The sequence below is a fragment of the Oncorhynchus kisutch genome, linkage group LG22 (assembly GCF_002021735.2).
Source record: "Oncorhynchus kisutch isolate 150728-3 linkage group LG22, Okis_V2, whole genome shotgun sequence".
In the NCBI taxonomy this organism is placed as follows: domain Eukaryota; kingdom Metazoa; phylum Chordata; class Actinopteri; order Salmoniformes; family Salmonidae; genus Oncorhynchus; species Oncorhynchus kisutch.
The window spans coordinates 32,055,223-32,078,447 of NC_034195.2; the positions used below are offsets into that span (position 1 = coordinate 32,055,223).

The 23,225-nt window shown below is 45.2% G+C and overlaps 1 protein-coding gene across 5 annotated transcripts in view; it reads left to right on the forward strand.

Moving 5' to 3' along the window:
* LOC109867613 (SH3 and multiple ankyrin repeat domains protein 3) overlaps window positions 1-23,225 on the forward strand; it is a 263,943-nt gene that overhangs the window by 192,742 nt on the left and 47,976 nt on the right. For all 5 annotated transcript variants that reach the window (XR_004204842.1, XM_031801754.1, XM_031801755.1 and 2 more), the window contains exon 13: window positions 18-131. Coding sequence is in view for 4 of the 5 variants with exons in the window: in XM_031801754.1 (XP_031657614.1) it covers window positions 18-131 (114 nt within the window). In the remaining variant the exon portion in view is untranslated. The remainder of the gene's footprint in view (window positions 1-17; window positions 132-23,225) is intronic.

The following is a 23,225-nucleotide window of genomic DNA, read 5'->3' on the forward strand; positions in this document are numbered from 1 at the left end:
CTCTCCCCCTGTGCCAGTGTTGAGTATAGGAGAAGGAGGTTTCTGGGAGGGCACGGTCAAGGGGAGAACAGGCTGGTTCCCTGCCGACTGTGTGGAAGAGGTTCAGATGAGACAGTATGACCCTCGGCTAGGTAAGGACTGGAGAACACACACACGGGCATACACAACATACACTCTCACTATTCACTGGGTGAACTTACTTGGGTTAACTAGCCCTGTCCACAGGGTGGTGGAACTATGGGTGCTGTCCACAGCGCTGAACAAACAGGTGGAACCATGGGTGCTGTCCACGGTGCTGAACAGGGGGTGGAACTATTTACTGCTGTCCACGGTGCTGAACAGACTGGTGGAACTATGGGTGTTTGGTCACAGTGCTGAATTGGCTGGTTGATCTATAGGTGTTGTCCACGGTGCTGAACAGGCTGGAAGAACTATAGGTGCTGTCCACGGTGCTGAACAGGCTGGTGGAACTATAGGTGCTGTCCACAGTGCTGAACAGACTGGTGGAACTATAGGTGCTGTCCACTGTGCTGAACAGGCTGGTGGAGCTATAGGTGCTATCCACGGTGCTGAACAGGCTGGTGGAACTATAGGTGCTGTCCACTGTGCTGAACAGGCTGGTGGAGCTATAGGTGCTGTCCATGGTGCTGAACAGGCTGGTGGAACTATAGGTGCTGTCCACAGTGCTGACTCAGCCCTGTATGTACAATATTATGTATGCTGACCTCTAATATTTATACCCTGACTGCGGACGCACACGAACAAATGCATGCACGCACATTCACATTCACACGCGCACACACACACACACACACACACACACACACACACACACACACACACACACACACACACACACACCTGAAGATGCCCACAAACACATGATCTACTCTCAGGTACTCTGTTGAGGAGGTGTCTCACTCAGAAAGAAGTTAAAAAGAGCACATAAAAAGACATGGGGGAAAACATACAGGTACCTGCCAAAATAATGGAAACACTTGAGTCTTAGTCACCAGGTCTAAACCCAATTGAACACTTATGGGAGATTCTGTAGCGGCGCCTGTGTTAGCGATTTCCACCACCATCAACAAATGATGGAATTTCTCGTGGAAGAATATTGTCGCATCGCTCCAATAGAGTTCCAGAGAAAAGTAGAATCTATGCCAAGGTGCATTGAAGCTGTCCTAGCTCGTGGTGGCCCTTATGTTGGTGTTTCCTTTATTTTTGCAGTTACTTGTATATGTTGCATTCATTAATGTACTCTCTATCTCTGCATGTTTAGAGTAACAGTCAATACGTACACTATACATTGATTATCGGAAAGTAATCAGACACCTTCAATTTTTCCACATTTTGTTACATTACAGCCTTATTCTAAAATGGATTAAAAAAAATGTTTGCCCTCATCAATCTACACACAATACCCCATAATGACAAAGTGAAAACAGGTTTTTGATATTTTAGCAAATGTATTAAAAAAGTTAAACAACTATTCAGACCCTTTGCTATGAGAGCTCAGGTGCCTCCGGTTTCAGGGGAGAAGGGCCAGGTCAGGGAGGTGACGGAGCTTCAAAGATCCTCTGTTGAGATGAGAGAACCTTCCAGGACAACCATCTTTGCAGCACTCCACCAATCAGGCCTTTATGGTAGAGGGGCCAGACTGAAGTCACTCCTCAGTAAGAGGCACATGGAGTTTGCCAAAAGGCACCTAAAGATTCTCTGGTCTAATGAAACCTAGACTGAACTCCAAGCATCACTTCTGGAGGAAACCAGGTACCGCTCATCACCTGGCCAATATTATTTCTACGGTGAAGCATGGTGGTGGCAGCATCTTGCTATGAGGATGTTTTTCAAAGGCAGGGACTGGGAGACTAGTCAGGACAAGGGAACAATGAATGGAGCAAATAACAGAGAGATCCTTGATGAAAACCTGTTTCAGACTGGGGCAAAGGTTCACACTTATGTAAATGTGATATTTCTATTTAATCTGAAAACTTTTTGAATAAACTGTAACTACAAAAGTATGTGGACACCCCTTCAAATGAGTGGATTTGGTACTGACAGGTGTATAAATCGACAGCACAGCCATGCAATCGTCATCATATTTTGGCACAATGACGCTGACAGAGATGGTCGCCTCACTTTGAGTCCCTAGGAAACTATGCAGTATTTAGTTTTTTTCTGTATTATTTCTTACACTGTTACCCCAGGAAATCTTAGGGTTTATTTCATACATCCGGGAAGAACTATTGGATATAAGAGCAACGTCAACTTACCAACATTACGACCAGGAATCCGACTTTCCCGAAGCGGATCCTCTGTTTGGACCATCACCCAGGACAATGGATCTAATCCCAGAAGCCGACCCAAAATGACGGCACCGCAGAAGGGACCGACAGAGCAGCCAACTGGTCAGGCTCCTTGGATGTACTCATTGCACATCGCTCCAGAGTATACTATTCACCAATGTCCAGTCTCGTGACAACAAGGTAGATGAAATTCAAGCAAGGGTTGCCTTCCAGAGAGACATCAGAGATTGTAACATTCCCTGTTTCACGGAAACATGGCTCTCTCGGGATATGTTGTTGGAATCGGTTCAGCCACTGGTCTTCTCCATGCATTAAACTGACAGAGATAAACACCTCTCTGGGGAGAGGAAGGGCAGGGGTGTATGCTTCATGATTAACGATTCATGCTGTAATCATAACAACATACAGGAACTCAAGTCCTTATGCTCACCTGACCTAGAATTCCTTACAATCAAATGCCGGCTATATTACCTCCAAAGAGAATTCTCGTCAGTTATCATCACAGCTGTATACATTCCCCCTCAAGCAGACACCACAACGGTCCTCAAGGAACTTCACTGGACTCTATGTAAACTGGAAACCATATATCCTGAGGATGCATTTATTGTAGCTGGGGATTTTTACAAAGCTAAATTGAGAACAAGGCTACCTAAATTATTTTAGAATATTGATTGCAGTACTCGGGGGGGTAATACACTCGATCACTGCTACTCTAACTTCCGCAATGCATACAAAGCCCTCCCCCGCCCTCCCTTTGGCAAATCCAACTACAGCGCCATCTTGCTTCTAGCGTCTTAGAGGCAGAAACTCAAACAGGATGTAACAGTGACTAGAACCATTCAACGCTGGTCTGACCAATCGGAATCCACGCTTCAAGACTCGGTGAGTGAGTTTATAAGGAAGTGCATTGGAGATGTTGTACCCACTGTGACTATTAAAACCTACCGTAACCAGAAACTGTGTATGGAAGGCGACATTCCCGCCAAACGGAAAGCACAAACTACTGCATTTAACCATGGAAAGAGGTCTGGGAATATGGCTGAATATAAACTCTGTAGTTAGTCCCTCTGCAAGGCAATCAAACAAGCGAAATTACGGAACAGGGACAAAGTGGAGTCGCAATTCAACGGCTCAGACACGAGACGTATGTGGCAGGGTCTATAGGAAATCACGGACGAAAAGAAGAACAAGAAGAAAACCAGCCACGTCACGGACACCGACGTCATACTTCCAGACAAACTAAACACCTTCTTTGCCCTCTTTTAGGATAATACAGTGCCACCGTCACGGCACTCTAACAAGGACTGCGCCCCCCTTCTCCTTCTCCGTGGCCGACTTGAGTAAAACATTTAAACGTGTGAACCCTCGCAAGGCTGCATCCCGAGCCGCGTTCTCAGAGCATGCGCAGACCAGCTGGCTGGTGTGTTTACAGACATATTCAAACGCTCCCTATCCCAGTCTGCTGTCACCACATGCTTCAAGATGGCCACCATTGTTCCTGTACCCAAGAAGGCAAAGATAACTGAACTAAATGACTACCGCCCCATAGCACTTACTTTTGTCATCATGAAGTACTTTGAGAGACTAGTCAAGGATCATATTACCTCCACCTCACCAATCACCCTAAACCCACTTCAATTTGCATACCGCCCCAACAGGTCCAAAGACGATGCAATCGCCATCACACTGCACACTGCCCTATCCCATCTGGACAAGAGGAATACATATGTAAGAATGCTATTCATTGACTACAGCTCAACATTCAACACCATAGTTTCCTCCAAGCTCATCATCAAGCTGGAGGTCCTGGGTCTCAACCCCGCCCTATACAATTGGGTCCTGGACTTTCTGACGGGCCGCCCCAAAGGTGGTGTAAGTAGGAAACAACATCTCCACTTCACTAACCCCCAACACTGGGACCCCACAAGGATGTGTGTTCATCCCCCTCCTGTACTCCTTGTTCACCCACGACTGCCTGGCCATGCACGCCTCTAACTCAATTATCAAGTTTGCAGATGACACTACAGTAGTGGGCTTGATTACCAACAATGACGAGACAGCCTCCAGGAAGGAGGTGAGGGCCCTGGGAGTGTGCTCTGAGGAAAATAACCTCTCACCTCAGCATCAACAAAACCAAGGAGATGATCGTGGACTTCAAGAAACAGCAGAGGGAGCACCCCCCTATCCACATCGAAGGGACAGCAATGGAGAAGGTGGACAGTTTTATGTTCCTAGGCATACACATCACATACAAACTGAAATGGTCCACCCACACAGACAGTGTGGCGAGGAAGGCGCAGCAGCGCCTCTTCAACCTCGAGAGGCTGAAGAAATTTGGCTTGTCACCCAAACCCCTGTCAAACTTTTACAGATGCACAATCGGGAGCATCCCGTCGGACTGTATCACAGCCTGGTACTGCAACTGCACTGCCCTCAACCACAAGGCTCTCCAGAGGATGGTGCGGTCTGGGCAAACTACCTGCCCTCCATGACACCTACAGCATCCAATGTCACAGGAAGGCCAAAAGGATTATCAAGGACAACAACCACCTGAGCCACTGCCTGTTCACACTGCCACCATCCGGAAAGTGAGGTCAGTACAGGTGTATCAAAGCTGGGGTCGAGAGGCTGAAAAACAGCTTCTATCTCAAGGCCATCAGACTGTTAAACAGCCATCACTAACTCAGGGAGGCTGATGCATACATTGAGACAATAATCACTGGCCACTTTTATAAATGGATCACAAGTCACTTTAAACAATGCCACTATAAATAATGCCACTTTAATAATGTTTACATATCTTACATTTTATACCATCTATTGCACCTTGCCTATGCCGCTAGCCCATCGCTCATCCATTTATTTACATGTACATATTCTCATTCAGCCCTGTAGATTCGTGTGTATTACAGCTAAAGTCGAAAGTTTACATACACTTAGTTTGGAGTCATTAAAACTTGTTTGTCAACCACTCCACAAATGTGCTAAACAAACTATAGTTTTGTCAAGTCAGTTAGGACATCTACTTTGTGCATGACACAAGTCATTTTTCCAACAAATGTTAACAGACAGATTATAAAATTTATAATTAACTGTATCACAATTCCAGTGGGTCAGAAGTTTACATACATTAAGTTGACTGTGCCTTTAAACAGCTTGGAAAATTCCAGAAAAGGATGTCATGGCTTTAGAAGCTTCTGGTGGGCTAATTGACTTCATTTGAGTCAATTTGAGGTGTACCTGTGGGTGTATTTCAAGGCCTACATTCAAAATGAGTGCCTCTTTGCTTGACATCATTGCGTGCTGTCTCCTAGAGATGAACGTAAATTGTTGCGAAAAGTGCAAATCAATCCCAGAACAACAGCAAAGGACCGTGTGAAGATACTGGAGGAAACAGGTACAAAAGTATCCATATCCACAGTAAAATGAGTCCTATATCGACATAACCTGAAAGGCTGCTCAGCAAGAAAGAAGCCACTGCTCCAAAACCGCCATAAAAAAGACTAAGGTTTGCAACTGCACATCGTACTTTTTAGAGAAATGTCCTCTGGTCTTATGAAACAAAAATAGAACTGCTTGGCCATAATGACCATCGTTATGTTTGATGAAAAAAAGCGGACGCTTGCAAGCCGAAGAACACCATCCCAACCGTGAAGCACGGGGGTGGCAGCATCATGTTATGGGGGTGGTTTGCTGCAGGAGGGACAGGTGCACTTCACAAAATAGATGGCATCATGGAGGCAGGAAAATTATGTGGATATATTGAAGCAACATCTCAAGACATCAGTCAGGAAATTAAAGCTTGGTCGCAAATGGGTCTTCCAAATGGACAATGACCCCAAGCATACTTCCAAAGTTGTGGCAAAATGGCTTAAGGACAACAAAGTCAAGGTATTGGAGTGGCCATCACAAAGCCCTGACCTCAATCCTATAGAAAATGTGTGGGCAGAACTCAAAAAAGTGTGTGCGAGCAAGGAAGCCTACAAACCTGACTCAGTTGCACCAGCTCTCCATTCAGGAGGAATGGGCCAAAATTCACCCAACTTATTGTGGGAAGCTTGTGGAAGGCTACCCGAAACGTTTGACCCAAGTTAAACAATTTAAAGACAATGCTACCAAATACTAATTGAGTGTATGTAAACTTCTGACCCACTGGGAATGTGATGGAAGAAATAAATAATTCTCTCTACTCTTATTCTGACATTTCACGTTTCACGTTCTTAAAATAAAGTGGTGATCCTAACTGACCAAAGGAATTTTCACTAGGATTAAATGTCAGGACTTGTGAAAAACTGAGTTTAAATGTATTTGGCTAAGGTGTATGTAAACTTCCAACTTCAACTGTAGGTAGTTGTTGGGAAATTGTTAGATTACTTGTTAGATATTACTGCACTGTCGGAACTAGAAGCACAAGCATTTCGCTACACTCGCATTAACATCTGCTAACATGTGTATGTGACCAATCAAATTGGATTTGATTTGATCAAACATTGGCAGTAGAATGGCCTTACTGAAGAGCTCAGTGACTTTCAGCGTGGTATCGTCATAAGATGCCACCTTTCCAACAAGTCAGTTTGTCAAATTTCTGTCCTGCTAGAGCTGCCCCGGTCAACTGTAAGAGCAGTTATTGTGAAGTGGAAACGTCTAGGAGCAACAACGGCTCAGAACGGGATCTCGGAGTGCTGAAGCATGTAGCGCATAAAAATGGTCTATCCTCAGTTGCAACACTCACTACTGAGTTCCAAACTGCCTCTGGAAGCAACGTCAGCACAATAACTGTTCGTAGGGATCTTCATGAAATGGGTTTCCATGGCCGAGCAGCCGCACACAAGTCTATGATCACCATGCACAATGCCAAGCGTCAGCTTGCTGCCATTGAACTTTGGAGCAGTGGAAACGTGTTCTCTGGAGTGATGAATCACACTCCACTATCTGGCAGTCTGACAGAAGAATCTTGGTTTGGCAGATTTCATGAGATAGCTGCCTGCCCCAATGCATAGTGCCAACTGTAAAGTTTGGTGGAAGAGGAATAATTGTCTCTGGCTGTTTTTCATGGTTCAGGCTTGGCCCCTCATTTCCAGTGAAGTGAAATCTTAACGCTACAACATGCAATGACATTCCAGATGATTCTGTGCTTCCAACTTTGTGGCAACAGTTTGGGGAATACCTTTCCTGTTTGAGAATGACAATGCCCCTGTGTACAAAGCGAGGTACATACAGAAATGGTTTGTCGAGATCGTAGCGGAGGTACTTGACTGGCCTGCACAGACCCCTGACCTCAACTTCCATCGGACACCTTTGGGATGAATTGGAACGCCGACTATGAGCCAGGCCTAATCACCCAACATCAGTGCCCGACCTCACTAATGCTGGTGTGGTTGACTGGAAGTGAGTCCCCGCAGCCATGTTCCAACATCTAATGGAAAACCTTCCCAGAAGATTGGAGGCTGTTATAGCAGCAAAGGGGAGACCGACTCCATATTAATGCCCATGATTTTGGAATGAGATGTTCGATGAGCACACGTCCACATACTTTTGGTCATGTCATTCAGGGGTCAGTATCTATCCAGTCATATCATCAATCTTTGTAGATTCATTTTTAATGTTTTCTTGAATGTGATTTTTTTTTCACTTTTGTTTGAGGGTGTGTCTGGAGAGGGTTTTGTGAAAATAGGTGTTGAGGAATGTATGTTGTCTTGCCCCCCCCCCATTCCTTGAGGAATCCTGCCGCTTTATGGGATAAGGAGGTGAGGAGGGGTGAGGAGAGAGTGCCTGGGTGAGAGTGCGAGAAGCTGAGAAAAGGGAGGTGTCTAAACACAGGAGGGAGTGAGATAGTGAAGGAGAAGAATAAGGGAGAAAGGACAGAGGAGAAGAAATTAATGAGGCAACTCTTTCTTTTTCTCCACTCTCCTTCCTGTCTTTCCTTATTCCCTCTCCTCTCTTGCTGTTTCCCCCTCTCCCCCCTTATCTCTCTCTCTCCTCTATTTGTCTCTTACCCTTCTTCCCTCTGTTTCTCTCCTCCCTTATCTCTCTCTCTCTCCTCTATTTGTCTCTTCCCCCTCCTCTCTTTGTATTTCCCTCCCTCCCTCCACTTCTCCTTCTCATTCCATGTCCCTCACCCCTTTCCACTGGGTATTGAAGTACAGAAACGTTATATATTTTTTTACATTGTTTAATATTAACTCAGAAAATGATTTTGGTGCAATAAATAAGTCTAGCTAAATAGATAATGCTCAACAGTTAAGGATATGCAGTTGTTTCTGCAGGAATTTGATGTATCCTAGGATACTTCAACGGTCATGGAATAATAGATAACACACTAGAGGACACACACACACAGAAAGACAATCGCACACAAACTCAGGCACACACATTCACACACGTAGACACAAGCATGCACACACTCAGAAAAACACACACTTGTTTATCTGGTAAGCATTGAGGCATCACTGACAGTCATGGCAATATGTCTCAGCTCAGCTCAGTGAAGCAGGAAAGACAGCCCTGTCTACAATTAACTAACCTAAACAACACTGCTCCCTGTGTCTGTGTGTGTCTGTGTGTGTGTGTGCGTGCGTGCGTGTGATTTTGTCTGTGTGTGTGTGTGCACATAATGTTTTATCCATGTGTTTTACCCGTGTATGCGTGAGTGTGTAGTTGTGTAGTTGTATTGAAATCAGAGTGTGGGTTTGTGAGTAACTGACTGTGTGCTGCAGGGTCTCTTATACCTCACCCTGTGTCATGACTCTCACTGTCTCATCCCCCTTAATCTATCCAACTGTCTTTTTCTCTCTTTCCCTCTCTGTCTCTTTCTCTCTCTTTTTCTCTCTCCCATTCTCTCCCTTTCCACCTCTCTGTGTTGATTTGGTGTTAAGATTTTAGTCAGGGTCAGAGAGAGAGGGAGAGAGATAGGGGTAGCGTTAAGGCTAGGGTCAGGCCATCAGTGAATCTGTTGTTATTTATTGTGACACCTCTCTCTCTCACACACACACACACATGCACACGCAGACACACACACAGACACACACATACACAGACACACCTGCGCACAACCACATCGCCAAGGGGACATTAATCTGGGGATGACATTTTATCATTTACTGCAGGTAGGAGAGAGATTTTAAAAAAGGGAGAAAGAGATTATTGGAGAGAAGGACGGGGGAGAGGACAGAGGGATGAAAGGAAGGGAAAGAGAAGGGGAGAATGAGGGAGAGACTGATGGAGAGAATGAGAGCGAGAATGAAAAGGATATTGATCGAATTCATGAACTCAACAATGAGTGATGTATTTAACATTTACATTCGAGTTATTTAGAGTATTTAGAGTATTTAGAGTTATTTAGAGTATTTAGAGTTATTTAGAGTATTTAGAGTATTTAGAGTATTTAGAGTATTTAGAGTATTTAGAGTATTTAGAGTTATTTAGAGTATTTAGAGTTATTTAGAGTATTTAGAGTTATTTAGAGTATTTAGAGTTATTTAGAGTATTTAGAGTATTTAGAGTATTTAGAGTTATTTAGAGTATTTAGAGTTATTTAGAGTTATGTAGAGTATTTAGAGCTATTTAGAGTATTTAGAGTTATTTAGAGTTATGTAGAGTATTTAGAGCTATTTAGAGTATCTAGAGTATTTAGAGCTATTTAGAGTATTTAGAGTTATTTAGAGTTATGTAGAGTATTTAGAGCTATTTAGAGTATCTAGAGTATTTAGAGTATTTAGAGTTATTTAGAGTTATCTAGAGTATTTAGAGCTATTTAGAGTATTTAGAGTTATTTAGAGTTATGTAGAGTATTTAGAGCTATTTAGAGTATTTAGAGTTATTTAGAGTATTTAGAGTTATTTAGAGTTATCTAGAGTATTTAGAGCTATTTAGAGTATTTAGAGTATGCTCTTATCCAGAGTGACTTACAGTTAGTGCATTCATTCAGCTAGGTGGGACAACCACATATCTCAGTCATAATTACATTTTTTAAGTAGCTATCAGGAAAGTCAGAGCTAGTGATGGGGAAAAAAGTTCAGTTAGTTCACCAAATATAGGTGGGGGGGGGGTGGGGGGGGGTGCTATGGGATTATTTAAGTTCATCTTTGAAGAGGTAAGGTTTCGGAAGATGGACAGGGACTCTGCTGTCCTAGCTTCAGGGGGAAGCTGGTTCCACCATTGGGGTGCCAGGGCAGAAAATAACATTGACGAGGCTTAGCGGGAGGTCAGAGGTGGGAGGTCCAAGAGACCAGAGGTGGCAGAACAGAGTACTCGGTTGGGGTGTAGGATTTGAGCAGAGCCTGAAGGTAGGGAGGGTTCCTCTTCCTGTTCCATAGGAAAGTACCATGTTCTTGTAGTGGATGCAAGCTTTGACTGGATGCCAGTAGAGTGTCCGTAGGACAGGGGGAAACTTAGGGGGATTGAATACCAGGCACGCTGCATCGTTCTGGATAAGTTGCAGGGGTTTGATGGCACAAGTGGGGAGCCCAGCCAACAACGAGTTGCAGTAGCCCAGATGGGAGATGACAAGTGCCTGGATTAGGACCTGCGCTGCTTCCTGTGTGAGGTAGGGTCGTACTCTACAGATGTTGTAAAGCGTGAACCTGCAGGAGCGAGTCACTGCTTTGATGTTTGCAGACAACAACAGGTTGTTGTCCAGGCTCAAGGTTCTTTGCACTCTGGTAGGCAGACACCGTGGGGTTGTCAGCCCTGTTCCTCCTCCCCGCACTCGCCCTGAGGTGCGTGTCTCCAGCCCGGTACCACCAGTGCCGGCACCACGCACCAGGCCTACAGTGCGCCTCCAGGGTCCAGTACTCCCTGTTCCTGCTCCTCGCACTCGCCCTGAGGTGCGAGTCCCCAGCCCGGTACCTCCAGTGCCGGCACCACGCACTAGGCATATAGTGCGACTCGGCAGTCCAGTACACCCTGTTCCTCCTCCCCGCACTCGCCCTGAGGTGCGTGTCTCCAGCCCGGTACCACCAGTGCCGGCACCACGTACCAGGCTTCCTGTGCGTCTCCAGAGTCCAGTACAGTATAGCTTCACGTTAGTTTGGTTATTTTGTATAGTTTGTTTAAGTGTTCTTCGTCTTATTAAAGAACATGTATTCATATCACGCTGCGCCTTGGTCTCCTCCATACGACGAACACATTACACTGCAATGACTGCATCATTTTACACTCCGATTTAATTCTGACACTAGAGCTCATTGACTCCTCATAATGTTGAAAATACTCACCCGGGGTTATAATAAGTCAACACTGTCATTTTTACACCCCCTTTTTTACTGTGTAGGGTCGAAGAAGCAGAATCATGAGAAATGAGGGAGAATGATTTAGCAGAAGGGAGAGATTATAAGATAGAAGAGGAGAGAGTAGTGAAAGAGTGAGGGAAGATTGTGATGGCACATGACCATCTGGGTACGGGCTGAGTGTGTAACGGCTTTCGTCGTCGGAAGAGTAGTCGGACCAAAGCGCAGCGTGGTAAGTGTTCATGTTTGTTTATTGACCTGAACACTAATACAAAATAACAAGAGAATAAATTAAACCGAAACAGTCCCGTAAGGTGCAAACACTAAACAGAAAATAACAACTCACAAAACCCATGTGGGAAAAAGCTACCTAAGGATGGTTCCCAATCAGAGACAACGATAGACAGCTGTCCCTGATTGAGAACCATACCCGGCCAAAACAAAGAAATACAAAACATTGAAAAAGGACATAGAATGCCCACCCAAATCACACCCTGACCAAACCAAAATAGAGACAGAAAACACTCTCTACGGTCAGGGCGTGACAGAGTGGTTAGGTTTGGAGGAAAGGGAGACAGAAAAGCTCTCTACGGTCAGGGCGTGACAGAGTGGTTAGGTTTGGAGGAAAGGGAGACAGAAAACGCTCTCTACGGTCAGGGCGTGACAGAGTGGTTAGGTTTGGAGGAAAGGGAGACAGAAAACGCTCTCTACGGTCAGGGCGTGACAGAGTGGTTAGGTTTGGAGGAAAGGGAGACAGAAAACGCTCTCTACGGTCAGGGCGTGACAGAGTGGTTAGGTTTGGAGGAAAGGGAGACAGAAAACGCTCTCTACGGTCAGGGCGTGACAGAGTGGTTAGGGTTGGAGGAAAGGGAGACAGAAAACGCTCTCTACGGTCAGGGCGTGACAGAGTGGTTAGGTTTGGAGGAAAGGGAGACAGAAAACGCTCTCTACGGTCAGGGCGTGACAGAGTGGTTAGGTTTGGAGGAAAGGGAGACAGAAAACGCTCTCTACGGTCAGGGCGTGACAGAGTGGTTAGGTTTGGAGGAAAGGGAGACAGAAAACGCTCTCTACGGTCAGGGCGTGACAGAGTGGTTAGGGTTGGAGGAAAGGGAGACAGAAAACGCTCTCTACGGTCAGGGCGTGACAGAGTGGTTAGGTTTGGAGGAAAGGGAGACAGAAAACGCTCTCTACGGTCAGGGCGTGACAGAGTGGTTAGTGTTGGAGGAAAGGGAGACAGAAAACGCTCTCTATGGTCAGGGCATGACAGAGTGGTTAGGTTTGGAGGAAAGGGAGACAGAAAAGGAAACAAAGTACTGATCACAGACTTGGAGGGGGGTTTCAGTTAGATTAGAAGGCGAAAAGCCTCTAGTAAAAAGGAGGTCAAGCGTATTGCCTGCCTTGCGAATAGGAGGGGACTGGGAAAGGGTGAGGTCAAAGAGGCAAGGAGGGGAAAGAGAGAGTTGGAAAGAAATGTATCAAAGGCGCCCAGTTGAAAAGCAGTGAGCAATTATCAGAAAATTAGCTCAAAATCAAGCTCATTGAGGAACTCTCTAAGGGCATCTGGTGGGCGATAGATGACAATAATGTTTGTCATCTATCGCTTGAGTGGACAAGTGACAGTGAAAGCATGGAATTCAAATTAGGAGATTGACAGGTGAGGGAGGGAGAAATTTCCACTTAGGAGAAATGAGTGCCACCACTGCAACGACCAGATGCTCTCAGACTATGAGAGGAAACGTAGTCAGATGAAGAGAGAGAAGCTGGAGTAGGAGTGTTCTCTGGTGTGATCCATGTCTCCGTCAGTCTAGAGACTGAAGGGCAGCATACAGTAGGCTAAGATCAAATCAGCATTCCATTGCGCGCAGGGTAAACAAAATTAGAAGGGTTGGGCCCAAGGGATGGGGGAGCGTCTGTAAAGCCTATAGGGAGAGGAGTGAGCAGAAAGTTACCAAAGCTACAAAAGAGCAAAATTAGATCATCTGAAAATAACTAGGTAAGATACTCAAGTGAGATAGTGGTGTGGTGGAGCCCTCCTCTCTTTCCTTCCTCAAATAAATCAGCAGAACAACTCGGCAGAACCATCTTTTTTTTCAGCTTCAAGCTGCTGCCGTGGGTGTATAGGTGTTTGCATTTGTTTGTAGGTGTGCGTGTGACTTAACATGGGGATCTCACAACTTTTTAATCTAAGTTGTGTTACTGACCGTTTTAGCTACTATTTAGTTTTAGTAATTTCTTAATGGTTTATTTATCTTATTTTCTTTCTCTCTTTTCCTCCCTCCTTCTTCCCTTTCATCTCTTTCCCCCTTTGTCCCCTCACTCGCTCCATCCCTGTCTCCATCCCTGTCTCCATCCCTGTCTCCATCCCTGTCTCCATCCCTGTCTCCATTCCCTCCGTCCCTGTCTCCATCCCTGTCTCCATCCCTGTCTCCATCCCTGTCTCCATTCCCTCCGTCCCTGTCTCCATCCCTGTCTCCATTCCCTCCGTCCCTGTCTCCATCCCTGTCTCCATTCCCTCCGTCCCTGTCTCCATCCCTGTCTCCATTCCCTCCGTCCCTGTCTCCATCCCTGTCTCCATCCCTGTCTCCATCCCTGTCTCCATTTCCTCCGTCCCTGTCTCCATCGCTGTCTCCATCCCTGTCTCCATCGCTGTCTCCATCCCTGTCTCCATTGCTGTCTCCATCCCTGTCTCCATTCCCTCCGTCCCTGTCTCCATCCCTGTCTCCGTCCCTGTCTCCATCCCTGTCTCCATTTCCTCCGTCCCTCCGTCCCTCCTCAGTGCTGACTAGTTGAATGACTCACAGACTTATGAATCACCAGTCAGATACAGACTGCTCTATTTTTAGCCGGGAGTCTCTCCTCCCTCCCCTTCCTCTATGTCTATACCTCACTCTCTAGCTCCTTCTCTACTCTCCTGGAATGGTAATCACAGGACCTCTGCAACAGGAGAGGAAAGAGAGTCATGGTTGAGAGAGAAAAGAAAAGAAGAGAGAGCAGGCAGAAGAAAGAGTTGTGGGCATTGAGGAGGCATCACACACACACAGATCTAATAACTAGCTAGGGCTGCATTTGATCCCAGAGCTCTGAGATGAGGCAGTAATAATGACATCATACAGAAGCTCTAAAGTGCTATGTTTACAAGGTCATGCACGTTAACACGCCTCTCTCCTGATGATATGATGATATGATGAGATACTTTAGTACAAAGAGATGGACAAGAAGAAGAAATGAGATACAGACAACATAATACAATGCTAACAAATCTAATCGCCAAGTCAGTCAATGAATCATGGCATGACCTTAGGCAGATGTGTATAGGAGAACCCGATGAGACCAATACTCACTTTTTTTTAGGTAAATCCAAATCTCTGACAGTCACAGCACTATTGATCCCATCTAGTTGTGATCGCTTACAGCAATACATGTTTATGGGTTATTAGCCTCTGATGGAGGCAATATGCTAATTCTAAAACACACACACACTGTAAGTAACACTATTGGTCTTAGTGTTACCTGTAAGTCAGCAGAGATATTAGCATAGCCAGAGAGAGAGGGAGGAGAGAAAAGAAGAGAGAGGGGGAGGGAGGGAGCAATTGTAGGAGGACATGTATTTAGCATGAATTATTCTTTTTATTTAAAGAAAAATGGGTGTGAGGTAGATCAGCTTTAATATTGCAGTTAGATTGTAGCTTCCATCAATGTAATTGTCTGCATCATTTCCAATCCCCCATATATTTTTAATGAAGACATCAAAACTATGAAATAACACAGATGGAATCATAAAAGTGTTAACCCTCCTGCTGTGTTCCGGTCGAATTGGACCGATTTACAAGTTTACAAGTTATTTAATCTGATTGTCATAAGGTTCCAGGACTTTGTCCACACAGGGCATCTGAACACACAAAATACATTTGGATGATATTCATAAAATTTGGGGTGTTTAACTTTTGTACACCTGTGGTGTTCCCGGTCAAAAAATGACCGGTCATTAGAAATGAATGGGTGAGACTACAATTAGTGTATAAAATTGAGTTCAGGCACATGCCCATTCATCAGATGGACACACTTCCTCTCCCATACCCCCACATGCATGTGTGTTTGAGCACACACACACCTCACTTCCCTTCTTGGTTTCCATGGCAACCCCCACGGGAACCTTTCCCCAATAGAATCTTTCCCCCACAGGAACCACACCTGTTGGCATTCTCACAAACAATCGTAACATTGTTTCAATAATATATAGAACTGTTCTCTCAGCTCTGGTATATAAAGCTTTTTTGAGGCCTTGCTCACAATTCATTCTGTGGCAGCACAATGACCAAACAGTATACTGTATGTGAGGCTCTTGATCATATCTTTGATCATGACACTGGTGAGGAGGAGAGAGTCCTTGTTAAACTTTGACACAAAGTAGTCTGTGATAAATAGCACATTATGTTTCATCTGAGCATTTGTTTTAGTCAAAACAATCCATACATTATGCTTTGTTTTACTCAAAACAATTAGCTCAGGTCAATGAGGCCTACAGGCCGTAAAAAGCAAATAGAAGTTTAAAACTTGTAATGTTCACAAGAACTTAAGATCTAACACAACATTAGATGACTGGCGGATCTGGAAGATCCTGGCTGACTGGTGGATCCTGGCTGACTGGCGGATCTGGAAGATCATGGCTGACTGGCGGCTCTAGCTGCTCTGGCTGCTCCATGCAGACAGGCAGCTCTGGCTGCTCCATGCAGACTGGCAGCTCTGGCTGCTCCATGCAGACTGGCACCTCTGGCTGCTCCATGCAGACTGGCAGCTCTGGCTGCTCCATGCAGACTGGCAGCTCTGGCTGCTCCATGCAGACAGGCAGCTCTGGCTGCTCCATGCAGACTGGCAGCTCTGGCTGCTCCATGCAGACTGGATGTTCTGGCTGCTCCATGCAGACTGGCAGCTCTGGCTGCTCCATGCAGACTGGAAGCTCTGGCTGCTCCATGCAGACTGGAAGCTCTGGCTGCTCCATGCAGACTGGAAGCTCTGGCTGCTCCATGCAGACTGGAAGCTCTGGCTTCTCCATGCAGATTAGCAGCTCTGGCTGCGTTGAACAGACAGGAGACTCCGGCAGCGCTGGAGAGAAGGAAGGCTCTGGCAGCGCTAAGCAGGCAGGAGACTCCGGCAGCGCTGGAGAGGAGGAAGGCTCTGATAGCGCTAGACAGGCGGGAGACTCCGACAGCGCTGGAGAGGAGAAAGGCTGGCAGCGCTGAACAGGCGAGGCGCACTGAAGGCCTGGTGCGTGGTGCTGGCACTGGTGGTACTGGGCCGAGGACACGCACAGGAAGCCTGGTGCGAGGAGCTGCCACCGGAGGACTGGTGTGTGAAGGTGGCACAGGATGGACCGGACCGTGAAGGTGTACTGGAGAGCCTGAGAGCAGGACTGGCACAGGACGTGCAAGGCTAGGTAGGCACACAGGAGGCCTAGTGCGTGAGGCTGGCACACTCTTCACCAGCCGACTAACACGCACCTCAGGACGAGTATGGAGCGCTGACCCAGGTGCCATCAAATCCCCGACACGCTCCAACCTAGCAACTCCCTCATAACTCTCTCCTCCACTTTCCCCATTAACTCCTTCACAGTCTCTGCTTCACCCAACACCGGCTCTGGTTCTGGTCTCCTCCTTGGCTCCTCACGATAAACAGGGGGAGTTGGCTCAGGTCTGAACCCTGACTCTGCCACACTCTCCCTGAGCCCCCCCCCCCCCAATACATTTTTGGGGCTGACTCTCGGGCTTCCATCCGCGTCGCCGTGCTGCCTCTTCATACCAGCGCCTTTCTGCTTTCCCCTGCCTCCAGTTCTTCTTTGGGGCGGCGATATTCTCCAGGCTGTGTCCAGGGTCCTTTTCCGTCCAATATCTCCTCCCACGTCCAGAAGTCCTGTGATCGCTGCTCCTCACGATAAACAGGGGGAGTTGGCTCAGGTCTGAACCCTGACTCTGCCACACTCTCCCTGAGCCCCCCCCCCCCCCCCAATACATTTTTGGGGCTGACTCTCGGGTTTCCTTCTGTGCCGCCGTGCTTTTTTCTTTAACTCCATTCTCCTATAGCCCTCCTCGCACTGCTCCAGCGAATCCCAGGCGGGCTCCGGCACTCTCTCTGGGTCGACCGCCCACCTGTCTATTTCCTCCCAAGTAGTATAGTCCATACTCCTGCTGTCCATAACGCCCTCCCATGTCCATTCCTCTTTTCGCTGCTGTTGCTGTCGCTGCCTGTCACCACGCTGCTTGGTCCTCTTGTGGTGGGTGATTCTGTTACGGTTTTCTTCCGTCGAAGGAGAGTCGGACCAAAATGCAGCGTGGTTAAATCGATACATGTTTAATAACCGAAAAAACACGAACAATACAAAAACAAGAAACGGAACGTGAAAACCTAAACAGCCTGTCTGGTGACAATAACACAGAGACAGGAACAATCACCCACGAAACACTCAAAGAATATGGCTGCCTAAATATGGTTCCCAATCAGAGACAACGAGAATCACCTGCCTCTGATTGAGAACCGCCTCAGGCAACCATAGACTTTGCTAGAACACCCCATTAAGCCACAATCCCAAAACCTACGAAAAACCCCCATACATAAACACAACACAAAATAAACCCATGTCACACCCTGGCCTGACCAAATAAATATAGAAAACACAAAATACTAAGACCAGGGCGTGACAATGATAATGTATGTGTTATTATGGATTTATAATCAGCTATAATGGGGTGGTCATTTTGGACCTGGAACACAGAATTAATTAACATGAAACGAACACAACAGGAGGGTTAAACAAATCTAAATATATTTAAGTTTTTGGATTCTTCAAAGTAGCCACCCTTTGCCTCATTAACAGCTGTGCACACTATTGGCATTCTCTCAACCAGCTCCACCTGGAATATTTTTCCAACAGTCTTGAAGGAGTTTCCACATATGCTGAGCACTTGTTGGCTGCTTTTCCTTCATTCACTCTGCGGTCCAACTCATCCCAAACCATCTCAATTGGGTTGAGGTCGGGTGATTGTGGAGACCAGGTCATCTGATGCAGCACTACATCACTCTCCTTCTTGGTCAAATAGCCCTTACACAGCCTAGAGGTGTGTTGGGTCATTGTCCTGTTGAAAAAGAAATTATAATCTCACTAAGCGTAAACCAGATAGGATGGCGTATCACTGCAGAATGCTGTGGTAGCCATGCTGGTTAAGTGGGCCTTGAATTCTAAATAGATCACTAACAGTGTCACCAGCAAAGCACCCCCACACCATAGCACCTCCTCCTTATTGCTTCATACGTTCACCTACTCTGCGTCTCACAAAGACACGGAGGTTTGAACCAAAAATCTCATATTTGGACTCATCAGACCAAAGGACAGATTTCTACCAGTCTAATGTCCATTGTGTGTGTTTCCTGGCCCAAGCAAATCTCTTCTTCTTATTGCAAATCTCTTCTTCTTATTGGTTGCCTTTAGTAGTGGTTTCTTTGCAGCAATTCGACCGTGTTCTCTGAACAGTTGATGTTGAGATGTGTCTGTTACTTGAACTCTGTGAAGCATTTATTTGGGCCGCAATTTCTGAGGCTGATAACTCTAATGAACTTATCTTCTGCAGCAGAGGTAACTCTGGGTCTTCCTTTCCTGTGGCGATCTTCATGAAAGCCTGTTTCATCATCGCACTTGATGGCTTTCGCGACTGCACTTGAAGAAACTTTCAAAGTTCTTGAAATGTTCCGTATTGACTGACCTTCATGTCTTAAAGTAATGATGGACGGTCGTTTGTCTTTGCTTGTTTGAGCTGTTCTTGACATAATATGGACTTGGTCTTTTACCAAATAGGGCCATCTTCTGTATACCACCCCTACCTTGTCACAACACATTGGCTCAAACGCCGATTGGCTCAAATGCATTAAGAAGGAAATAAATTCCACAAATTAACTTTTAGCAAGGTACACCTGTTAATTGAAATGCATTCCAGGTGACTACCTCACAAAGTTCTTTGAGAAAATGCCAAAGTGTCCAAAGCTGTTGTCGTGTCTTTGGCTATGCAGGATTAAGTGATATGACATGCTATTCTATAAAATGATTGAGCTAATCATGTAAATGTAATTGACTAGAGAGTTGGGCACCACAAATAATATTTATAGAGCTGTTATCTTCCGAATAAACTCTTAAAGACCTAGTAATATTTCACATCAATAGTAGTCAATATTAATCGCCATATTAATTCAGTTGTCACGCCTTGGTCTAAGTGTTTTGTGTTTTCGTTATATATTTTGGTCAGGCCAGGGTGTGACATGGGTTTACGTGTTGTGTTTCGTATTGGGGTTTTATAGGATTTGGGATTGCTAGGTTTAGGGGTGTGTCTAGTTAGGCTTGGCTGCCTGAGGCGGTTCTTGATCAGTCAGGTGCTTCTCGTTGCCTCTGATTGGGAACCGTATTTAGGTAGCCTGAGTTCGCTTTGTCTTTCGTGGGTGATTGTTCCTGTCTCTGTGTAGTGTTCACCAGATAGGCTGTAATTAGGTTTCACGTTCCGTTTGTTGTTTTTTGTATTTATTTAGTTATTTCATGTATCGCTTTTTTCTTCATTAAAGAACATGAGTAACCACCACGCTGCATTTCGGTCCGACTCTCTTTCAACAAACGAAGAACGCCGTTACATCAGTCTCATCTGAAAGTTGTAAATTCTTGGTTATCTGCAAGAACCCTGGCTAACAAGTTGAATCAGCAATACAAAATTGGGTTTAATTATTTATTTACTAAATACCTAACTAATCACACAGAATTACACATATTTAAATCATAACTTGATTACAAATTACATCGTAAAGGAAAACGTCCCTAGCGGACGGAACAGATATGACAGCTGGTTACACAAAAGAAAAGGGTCTGGGTTTGAGTGAAAGAGCGGGAAGACTGAGGAACAAAGGGCGAAGCTGTGCTATCGTAAATACAGTATCTTATGCATTCTAAATTACAGGCCATTTGGAAAAGGTAAATGCAATAAATATTTACTCTGAGCTGCCATTCTACTACAACGACGTTGTAGTAACGTCGTTGTGTGGTAGACGGGGTACTCTGTCTGTTCCTTCCTAACCCTCGTTTGCAGTGGCTGTTGCTAACTCCAACGGCTAGGAGGAACAGGAGGTTACATTGTCGTCAAGGGCTTATATAGGAAGGGAGAGGAGGGCGTGTTTGAAAAGTTTTATAGCCCATGTCCCTTCACAGGGGCGGGCCACTGATTGACCAGAGCCCTGTCTTATGAAAACCCAAATCTCACATTTTAGAAGCTAAAATCACATTTCATCCCATCATGAACAATTTCATATTCAAACATTTAAATTGAACAACAATTCCATGTGAATACGATAACTCTGATGTGTAGACTTTCCACTGTAGAGTTTATGTAATCTTATCATTGATGAGAATGTCTCAGATGACAACCGAACTGACATCATATTCATTAAGTACCACCGCATATGTTCCATTGGTCGGATTACCAGAATATTGTTCATTTCCACCCACCTTCTGATGTTCCCAGAATCTCTATGTTAACCAAGGATTTTGCAAATGTAACATCAGTAGGGTAGAGAGAGGAAAAAGGGGGGAAGAGGTATTTATGACTGTCATAAACCTACATCCCAGGCCAACGTCATGACACTGTCATAAAGGCATAGGATGGCTACTTTGAAGAATCTCAAATATAAAATATATTTTGATTTGTTTAACACTTTTTTGGTTACTACAGGATTTCATGTGTTATTTAATAGTTTTGATGTCTTCACTGTTATTATACAATGTATAAAATAGTCAAATAAAGAAAAAGACATGAGTAGGTGTGTCCAAACTTTTGACTGGTACTGTGTATAATTATTGAGTGCTTTAGCTGATTCAGTATTATTGACTTGTGGTTCAGTTGAGGTCACCCTTGTTAGCCTTCAGACACCTGTTTCCTTACATATGTGTGTGTGTTAAAAGCCTAGCTCAAGGTTCTCTTGGGGCTGTACAGTACCTAGATTATGTGTATTTGTGTGTGTGTGTGTGTGTGTGTGTGTGTGTGTCAGCTGAGTGACTTCTACTGTCTCTGCGTTTCATCAGAAATCAGTCAAGTGTGCAGATTTAAGACATATTCAGACACACACACACACATACAGAGAGAGAGAGAAATAGAGAGAGTGTAGACATAGCCATATCAAATCAGAATAGAAGCTCTAGCAGGCCCCACAGCGGAGCAAAGACTAATCACTTTGACAAGGCGCACATAGGGTGACACACACGCGCAAGTGCACGCACACACCAGCCTGGTCACCGTGACAAGTCATTCGACATCCATCCATGTCTGAGGACGTTGGGAGATGATGTGGAAACCAGCCACTAGAGGCAACAGTGAGTGCTGTTGGTTTTTCCAGCAGGACAATGCTCCATGCCACACAGCCAGGTCAATCAAGGTGTGGATGGAGGACCACCAGATCAAGACCATGTCATGGCCAGCCCAATCTCCAGACCTGACCTTGAAAAACTCTGGAATGTGATCAAGAGGAAGATTGGATGCCATTTTCTGCAAATAAATAAATATACAATATTTTAATTTGGAAGTTGGGAGAAATGTTGTCAGTAGTTAATAGAATAAAACACAAATGTTAATTTTACCCAAACGCATACCTATAAATAGTAAATCCAGAGAAACTGATAATTTTTGCTGTATACACACACACACACACACACACACACACACACATACACACACACACACAGGCACAGCTATGTCTTACTATACTTGTGTGGACTTTTTGGGGACCAACAATTGATTCCCATTCAAAATCATATTTTCCCTAAACCTAACCTTAACCGATAACACTAATTGTGTCCCCACGTCTCTGATTTTTAGTTGGTTTACTGTTCTTGTGAGAACTTTGGTACTCCCGAGTATAGTAAAACGTGTCCACACACACGTGCGCACACACACAAACACGCACGCACACACACAACATACATCTGATATTACCTACAAGGAAAAGTGGCTGAGACAGGCCTCTCACTGTGCATGACTAATCATACTTTCAACCCAAACCCAGGACAACACGTATGTGTGTGTGTGTGTGTGTGCGTGTGTGTGTGTGTACATATGCCTTTTAAAGCTCTTTCTCTTCTTAGAGAGAACCAAGGTATTTTTAGGAGTTGCCTCACTCACACACACACACACACACACACATACACACGCGAACAGAGAGGGAGAAACTGGAGGAGAGTGAAAGGAAGAGGAGCTATACAGATATTGAACCAGCTTGCCACAATAACAGAGAGAAAAGGAAGGACGACGGACGGCTATAACATAGGAGAGAGGAACTCAGATACACGTTGAGATATAGAGACGGTTATTCATAAGGAATTCAAGTGGAATTGCTTCCATATCATTTTCCTTGACATGATCCTTGACTTTTTGAAACAATGGGAATGTGGATTTTAGGAATAGGCGGCTGAACATTTTGAGCAGGAAAAGACCTGGATTACTCAAAGCTGCCCTGCTGCTTTATACAGGGGTGTTAGGGATATTAGTCCAGGTCAGAAAGCCCCCTCTGGCATAATTAGAGCAGAATATGGGGCACAATCAAACAATTAAGTTGCTGTCCATTACAGTTGCATTACTGTTCCAGCTAGCGGAACAGATTGTTTACAGTTATAGTA